Source organism: Cariama cristata, unplaced genomic scaffold (genome assembly GCF_000690535.1).
Source record: "Cariama cristata isolate BGI_N322 unplaced genomic scaffold, ASM69053v1 scaffold4839, whole genome shotgun sequence".
NCBI lineage: Eukaryota > Metazoa > Chordata > Aves > Cariamiformes > Cariamidae > Cariama > Cariama cristata.
This window is the reverse complement of record NW_009637270.1, coordinates 1,700-10,087: the sequence shown is the minus strand read 5'-3', so window position 1 is coordinate 10,087 and position 8,388 is coordinate 1,700. Positions and strand designations below refer to the sequence as shown.

At 49.3% G+C, this 8,388-nt stretch overlaps 1 protein-coding gene across 1 annotated transcript in view; it reads left to right on the top strand.

Moving 5' to 3' along the window:
* LOC104167845 (inner centromere protein-like) overlaps positions 1-8,388 on the top strand; it is a gene marked incomplete at both ends in the record, with an annotated part of 14,673 nt that overhangs the window by 4,823 nt on the left and 1,462 nt on the right. The window contains 12 exon segments of the mRNA XM_009708231.1: positions 313-364; positions 1,058-1,091; positions 2,251-2,350; positions 3,080-3,170; positions 4,209-4,344; positions 4,418-4,552; positions 5,732-5,841; positions 6,216-6,241; positions 6,244-6,320; positions 7,591-7,701; positions 8,038-8,168; positions 8,286-8,292. Of these exon segments, the coding sequence (XP_009706533.1) occupies positions 313-364; positions 1,058-1,091; positions 2,251-2,350; positions 3,080-3,170; positions 4,209-4,344; positions 4,418-4,552; positions 5,732-5,841; positions 6,216-6,241; positions 6,244-6,320; positions 7,591-7,701; positions 8,038-8,168; positions 8,286-8,292 (1,010 nt within the window).

Sequence of the window (8,388 nt, the reverse complement as noted above, 5' to 3'; positions counted from 1 at the left end):
GGGAGGCAGGAGCTGAAGTCAATTGACTGGGAAATGCTATCTCTGACACAGGCAAGAGCATGTTTGTGCAGCTGGAGCAGTCTGCAGGCAGAGGAGCTGCTGCTTCAGTCCTCTGCCTTCCCAGCCTACACCAGTTTGTCAGTGACACTTGAGGGAGGTGGTAGTGCTGGTGTGGAAAGCTGAGATGAGCAATCAGCGTGTTCCCTGGGAGGAAAGCCTGCACAGAGACCTGAGCTCTACCACGCACAAATTGCTGCTGTTGGGAAGCCTCAGAATGAAATCCCCAAGCTAGCTTATGTTATTCTCCTGCAGGTCAAAGCTCCTTGGAGGTTTTTGTGGAAGAAGATGCGACCAACAGCATGAGGTGAGGCCACCATGTAAAGCAGGCAGGAAGAAACCACTGAAAACCCTGCTGTATGAAGGAAACTGTATGGGTCGCTTTTATATCACAGATATAGGACTGGTATTGGAACGGATGTTTAGGTGATGTTGTCACCTGGGGCTGGTAGATATTTCAAAGTTTGTGCTGTTGAGGCACAGCCCTTCCTTTTCAGAAGCCTGTTCAGAACACGATGAGGCTAAGCACTGCGTTAGGGAGGGGTCCAGCCCATGCCATAAGGCCTGAGAGGCTGTCAGCAGTTGCTCTGCCTGGTATTGACTGGCATCGTGAGTTATGTCCTGGGATTCCTGGCTGTAACAAGCCTCCAAATGCCTGGAAGTGCTGGAGGTCAGGCCGCTGTGGTCTGACCTGAAAGGTGGACAGGTAAGGCGCTCTCGGCCTAAGGCTCGCAGAGCTTCCATTTTACGTGCTACGTGGAAGTTCTGCAAAAGGGGACAAAGCTCATCCGTGTGTTGTTCAGTAATGCAATGCAACAGTCTGTCAGAAGAATTTACAGCTCCACCTCTGTGTGGCCTGGCTGAAACAGGCTTGTGTCTCTGGATGTACTTAGATTTGTCTGCACTTTCCTTGGGGTCCCGTATGCTGGCTCCATACTTTTATCATCTGTAACTTACCCTTCGGAGAGCTGAAATAATTAAAATAGCTCTTCTTTTACAGAGCTGGACTGGAACTGAATTCCCCAAGTGAAAAGGTAAGTTTTAAGGAACGATCTACAAACTATCTGTCTGGACATCTTCTTGCCTGAGTTGATGATGCCTTTTGCTGAGCATTGCCACTGGAAGCAGGGAATGCGGCCAAGGATCACTCTGTCGCATCCCTTCAAGCTGAGCGAAGGCGCTGCCGAGTTGGACAGTGCTGCCCTTCTAAGACTTAGGCAGCTAGTTAAGCCGGTTGGCTCTCTGGCTCCTGGTGGGCAGAGACATTTTGTGCCTTGATAAGGCCGCTTCAAGATGGAGTTTTTGGAGGTGCTTGGCCAGGTTCCAGGGAGTCAGCAAGCTTTTGCCTGTCAGCTGGGCATGGTCATTGACTGTGTGTATTCTTAACCTGTCTCTGTTGCATGGCTGGTTTGAGCTACAAAAATCAGGAGGGCAGTTCAAGCTAATGTGCTTTGCTTGGCCACTGAGGCTATGTATGCAACACACTAGCATAAGCCTCCAGTGCTAGGAGGACAAAGAAACCCCTACCCTCCTTTGATCTGGCAAAAACGTCTTGTGTGGTTGTGCTGTGAACCAGCTGAGGTGAAAGCTAGCCCAGCAGAGAGAGGGGTGGGCTCTGCTTCAGACCAGCTCCCAGTGCTTTTCAGGAATGGGCAGGTGACTCTGCCCTGGGTGGTGGTGGCTTAGCGGGTAGGGGAGAGCATGGCCTGTGTGCAAGTGGCCTCATAATGTAATAGAATGCTGTGCTGCAGCGACTGTTTTGCTTGTCCTCCTGTGAATATACCATAATGGTACTTGAAGTGTTTCAGGTTACAAGATCATTAAGCACTTTACAGGCACTCGTCTTTCAGGATTGGAATATCTGTAGTTTGAAAACTGATGTCTCCAAGGTGTGTAGAAGCTGCCTGTCATTCTCAAGGCACTTTGCCTTTGGAGTCCAGGTTCAGTAAAGCTCCTTCTCTGGTTCAGATGTGCCGGGCAACTGTCCTTCCTGCGGAGGTTGGTGTTTAATGAGCAGACTCCCTGTTACTGAAGTGAGCCCACGTGGTGCCCATGCAGCACAGCTCTGGTTGAGAGAGAAGCAGACCCTAGCCTAGCAGTTAAGTGACTGGCTTTTTCAGGGCAGCAGGTCCATGGTAGCCTTGTTCTTTGGAGCAGCTGTGCTACAAGAATGCTTGTTTCCTTTTCCTGCAGACTCATGAAGACGTCCTCATTTCTAGCAAAAATATGCAAGCTGCCAGCCCTCCTGCACAGCACTTATCTCCTCCTGAGCAGCAGGCAGGCAACAATGAAGGTAACTTTGCGTTGGTCTTGCTTTTCTTGCATGAAGCCCCAAAAACACACAGACCAGTGAGTCAACATGACAGTTTGTGGAAAATCTGGGACTTGTGTTGAAACAAAACCACCTCTGACCAGTCAAGGGAATTTTTTGGGTTAACTTGTGATCTCCTAAAGAGGCAAGACATGCAATTAGATAAGCAAGGACATCTTATGAATATGTCCAAGCCTTGAGACAAATGCTGTCCTTTCCAACTTCAATCTGTGTAATGATTAAGTGCGGAGACTTTGAAAGGAGATTGCTATTAGACCTGGAGTCTTCCACATAGTGTAATGTTCTGTTAAAGCACCTTGACATCCCTTTCCTCTGGGTTAACATTGTGTAAGGATTTACAGGTCCCATTTATTTACTGTGCCTCAAAGAGAGGAGAAGGAGGGATTCAGGCATTTTGTTTATCCCCTATGGGAACTGTAGGATCTGATAAGCAGCTGTAGTGGAGGGAAGAGTAGCTGGAGGCCTTCTGGTGAGACAGGTTGTGCCTGTTCAGAAGGGTCTGTACAGGATGCGTACTACAGCATACTTCACAGTGTATGTATACAATGCTGATATTCCAGGTCGCTATCCAGGCATCTGGTTTCTCAGTTTGGTTACGTGCCAGGGGGCTCTGAGCACATGAGAGACGGAGACAAGAACCGGAGCCCTGCAGGATGCCTTGCACAGTGCTAACTACAGGTTTCTTCACAGGAAGCTGTGTAAATCCGAACAGTGAACCCCAGAATGAGAACCAGGAACAACCCCACTATGCCAAGTCCCAGGAGAATCCCTCACGCATCTGGTACGAGACATTTGCAAGGAGGAGGAATGAGCCAGGGGTCTGGAAGGACTCAGGCCTGGCCTTTTAAGTAATTTGTTTTAAAAAGATTTGAGTGTACCTCCCCCAACCCCCCACTTACAATGTAGTTTTCAAATCTTCTTTGGCCATGTCTTGTCTCCTGGGAGTTCCTTGTGACTTCTTGAGCCTTATTTGCATCTGGGACATGAGTTCATGTGCAAACCAGCAAAGGTGACTAAGATAGCACAGTTAACTCACAACTTAGATGTGACTCTGAGTGGCTCATAAAAGGGTGATCTGGGAGTAGTTTCAGAAGGCAATGCAAGTAGGTGACTGAACTATTTATTTTTGTCTTGTGCAAGTGTCTGGAATACCTGACTTGTTTCCTCACTGCTTGTATTACTGGTGTTTCACGTGAGATTTCAGCTGCTTTTAGCTTTGCCCTCAGTCTCCTGTCCTGGTTTTGCTGGGGTGAATTTGCTATGGGTAGTGGATGGGAAGGGAAGTAACAGTAACCTCTGTTCTCATGTGGATGCTCAGCACCATGTGATGGGTCAGGATCTGCAGCCTTCCTCAGGGCTGCTGGTGGATTGGGCTCTGATTGTGCAGTGAAGCAGTCCCCCCTGTTTCCCCTTGGAATTAGGGGAAGCAAATGAAGTATTTTCTGATACAGGTAAATCTGTGAGCATCCAAAGTATTTATAAAGCACGTGAAATCCTGCCAGTGAGGTGGGCTGGCTAGCTGCAAACACACAGGAGTTATTTCTATCTTGTGCTGTTAATACCAGATAGAACAAAGACTTCTTGCTTGCTGGGACTGAGTGGAGAGTAAGAGTGAGCATGATGTTGTACATCACTGCTCTGGAACTTGGGCGTTCCCCTACCAAGCTGTTGTGTGCCTCCCATAACTGAGTTCCTGGGAGGCCCATGTCCTCTGGTGGCAGCAAGCAGGCAGAGGGACGTGTGTAACAGCAAGTAAATGCTTCTGGCAAGATTGGGGAGTGTGATGGTCACCTAATGTGCCTCTTGATAATGCCATCAGGACAAGAAGCTATAAACAAGCACTGGGTGTTGTATGGAATGGGCAGCAGCCAGGGGGTCATACCCTTTCCCCTTTAGATGACAAGCAGAAGAATTCAGCAAACCAGACTCCAGCTTCTTCCTCTCCAGCTAGCAAGGTGAGTGGGTGCCATGGCCCTTTCCTTCCCTTTTCCTGGCAGGTACTGACTGCCCTCCATCTTCTCCTCTTAGGTTGTTAGACCATTGAAAAACTTCCTGCAGGCTGTGCAACGAAACCAGCTACTCGCAAGCCCCGGGCCCACAGGACATGGGGGTGTCATAAAGAACTTCATCAAACGCAATACTCCCACCCGACCTGATCTTAAGGTGCGTCAGAGTCCCACCTTCCCTCGCAGGGCTGAAGGAGGGGATCAAGTTTGGGGGAATGGCAGGAGGGACTGTTTGCTTAGAAAAGCATAAACCTATTCCTAGTTCTGTCTGCTGCTGTGGATCAGTGCAGGTCGTCGTAGCAAACTGCCCTCAATTCTACTTCAGCCTCCCCAGGGAAGGGAAATCGATTGGTGTTGCCTTTCATAGTCTGTCCACACACTGTTATTGGCCAAGGGTCTTTAGCACCAATCCTCAAACCTTCCTCATAAGCAGAGAAATCTCAGCTCTGTAGTCAGCAGAAACATTTTATATTCTGGGACTGTCAAACCATGGGAAAGTGGGAAGCTTTTCTCTTTGCAGTGGGAATCTATCCTTGTGTCTTGCATAATTGGCTGCTGCAGGACTGAAAGACAGGCAGTGTGGGGTCAGGCAATGGGCGCTCTACCACATACTGGTAAGGAGCTGCAGCTAAGAATGGAGTGCCTGTGCTACGAAAGGGGGTTCCAGTGTTACTTCCACACCCTTAATCATTTTTTATGTCTCTTTTCTACAGGGCGACTTTGTTGTAAGTAATGATATGCCCTTAACCGTGGGGTCTGGAAGATTGTAATGGCTGTGCTTCTTTCCTCATGGGCACTGACAGCTCTTTCCCCTCACACTGGCATCCATGCAGCGCTCCGTCCAAATAAGTAAACTGGCCACACCAGGGGTGAGGTGGCAGGATCTCTTTGCAGATGTGTCCTGCTGGGGCTGGGAACTGCTAGTAAACCTTCTGACCTCTAAGCAAGACTACTTGCACTGTGCTCCTTCTCCGTTCTCCCAGCTGCTGGTGTGGATAGAACTGTCCCAGGCAAGAAGCATTTCCTACAGGTGGCCACCTACAGCAGGAGTGTGCTGTTCCTTGCCTAAACATATTCTCGATAGCTGAAGGACTGAGGTGTTTCTCTCTTATACCTGTGACTCTTCTGCTCTTACTGGTTGAATAAGTGCTGTTGCCAAACCTGCATTGTTTCTTCACTACTATTCACTTCCCATCCCAGTGTGTGGGTGAATATGACTCTGACAGTGACGTCTTTGTTTAGCAGGCTGCCTAGCCTCTAGCTGCCTGTGCACAAGCAGCCTGAGGGTAGAAAGAAGCCCCAGCAATTGGTACAGTCTGAACACATTTCCCTTCAGGAGAAAGAGCGGCAGAGACTGGAAAGCCTCAGGAAGAAGCAGGAAGCTGAGGAACAGAGGAAACAGAAAGTGGAGGAGGAAAAGAGACGGCGGCAGGCAGAAATGAAGCAGTGAGTTGGGTCCTTTACTTCCTGCTCCTTCCCTGGTTCAGCACAGAATTGCCTTGGAGGCCTTTCCTGCCAGGGGGACAGCACTGCTGTAAGGTACTTTGTGCCTCCCACGTGGAAGGAGCATTTCGCAGGTGATGCTGCCTGGGCACCCTGAGCCCTGCTGTTCATAACTTGTGGCAGTAACAACTGCGTTGGTGCAAAGCACCTGCTGATTTCTGAACTTAATCCAGAAGTGAACTGAGGCTAAGCTCAGCCAAAGCAAGTCAAGCAAAATAACTGTTTTAGCCAATTACTGTGGCAAGCCTCTCTTCCCCCATCGTCCTCTGTACTAGAGCAGACAAAGCTAACAGACCTCTCTTGCACACGCTGCCCAGGAAGCGGGCAGAGCGTCTGTGGAACGCACTCGGGAGCGGGTAGAACAAATGGAAGAAGAGAAGAAAAAGCGGATGGAGCAGAAGATTTTACAGAATGATGAGAAGGTAAGAAGGCTAACCAAGCTTTGGACCGCTCAGTACAGTGACATTATCTTGGTGAACTGTGAGACCAAGAGGGTGCAAACAGGCCACTGGTATGATACATGCAAGCACAGGGCTGCTGCTGTTGGTGACTAATCAGGTGGTGGGCAAGTCTGCATCAGAGAGGCTGAAATTCTCTGTCTAACAAGAGGAGGCTTTTGTTCTCCATACCTCTGCAGTGGTTCTAAACATTCCTGTTCTGACATGCAGTGTTTATGGTGCTCTGCGTTCAAGGCATGTGGCAGCATCCCTTGACTGTCCTGTGAACAGGCCCTGCAGATGAGACAGCCTTACTCAGCTTAGAGCGCGCTCAGAGTGAGCTGTTCGCACGAAACATTACAGGCAGTGAAGCCACAGTTCTTGCAGGGAGTTGCAAAGATGTGGTGGGAAAGAATAGCTACCAAGCATGCAAGGGATGCTCACAACTAGTAGACTTGGCTGTGTGTGTATTTGTATCGTGTTTGTTTTTAAAACCTTGTCTGACCCTGTTTTGAGGACAGACAGAAGAGGAAGAGCATGCTAGGATGGGCTGTTGATGGCTGCGTGCAGATAGTGTTGCTGCTTTTGTACAACGGTGCAGGCTCTGCAGGATTGAGAGAGGTTGTGCCTGACTGACCCGGAGCCCTAGCAGCCTTTGAGAGAAGGATAGTTGCTCGTTTGGGGGGACCTTTGGAAAGGGTTGGCCTTAGAAAACAAAGGAATTGTGCTCCTTTCAGCCTTTCCCAAAATCTGAGCAGCCAAAAGTACTCCCAGCCCTGGCTAGTCTGCTGCTGTGGACATGCTAGTGCTTTTACTGGGACAGACTGCTCAGATGAGGGAACCATGTCCCTCGGGCTCAGTCAGCTTTCACATCCCCAGTTCATACTGCAGTTCAGTTAGTCAACAGCAGCACTGCAGGCGAAGTGGGAACCAGATGCTAGATCCCCTTGTTCTGCAGAGAACCACCTACAAGATGGAGGCATGTATTGTGGGGTTGTATAATGGTCTCCGTGCTCCTTTCTCCTGTCACTCCAAGTGATGAGTGTCTTTTCACACGGCCTATAGTAAGTGGTGGACCTGCTGCATGAGGTTGGCACTAAATACAGGGCACATATGCTGCGTGCTGGGTTCTCAGTCTCGTTAGGACCTGGAGTATCACAGGCTTCAGACTTCAGAAGCAGTCCGTGTCCTCCATTTGGAGAAGGCTGAGGTGTGTCCTCAGGGACGGTGGAGCAGACGTGTGTGGCTTTCTCAGATGCGCCTGTCACACGTGCGGGAAGAGAAAGTGGCAGAGGAGCGGAGCAAGAAAAAACTGTCGAAGAAGCATGGGGAAGCTGATGCATGGAAGCAGAAAGCACCGAAGGTGGTAAGAGCAACTCTAGGTCCCTCCTGCACGTACAAAAGGAAAGGAGTAGCAGGGAACCTGTGTCCTATTCTGACTGGTGGGACAAGGAAAGGTTACTGCCTCTCCTGCTGCAGGGATTTTAGGGTCCATACTGCAAGATCTCTGTCTAGACAGTTGATACTGGGTTTGAACACAAGGCTGCCTGTGGGGACAGAAGGGAGAGACTGCCCAGCTGGTAGACAGGCCATGGAAGAATGAGATGTAACTAGCACAGGTTGTCTCGGAGCATTTGCTTCATATCTTCCCATCTTTCCCCACTTGAGCTAGAGGGTTACAAGGGTTTTCTTCTTTCTTCAGGAGGAAAATGAATTTGAGCAGCAAGAACCACTGCAGAAAAGGAGAGAGGATGAAGTGAAAGAAAAAGGAAAGAAAGTCTTGGAACTGAAAAATCTTGTAGAGCAGCAACAGGTGGAACAAGTAAAGGAGAGGTATTAGCTCGTTCTCCTCCTGGAGGAGGGGATGTGGCGACAGGCATGGTGAAGCAGTAAATATAAATAGTATTGCTGAAATTGGGAGACTGGTGTGAGTCTCGGATTGTCCCAAAGGTTTGGGGTGCTGAAGCAAGAGGCTATAAGAATGTTTGGGGGGGGACACAGGTGGACATGCTTGCCTCTATAACTAAATTATAGGGTTTTTTTCCCCAGGGAT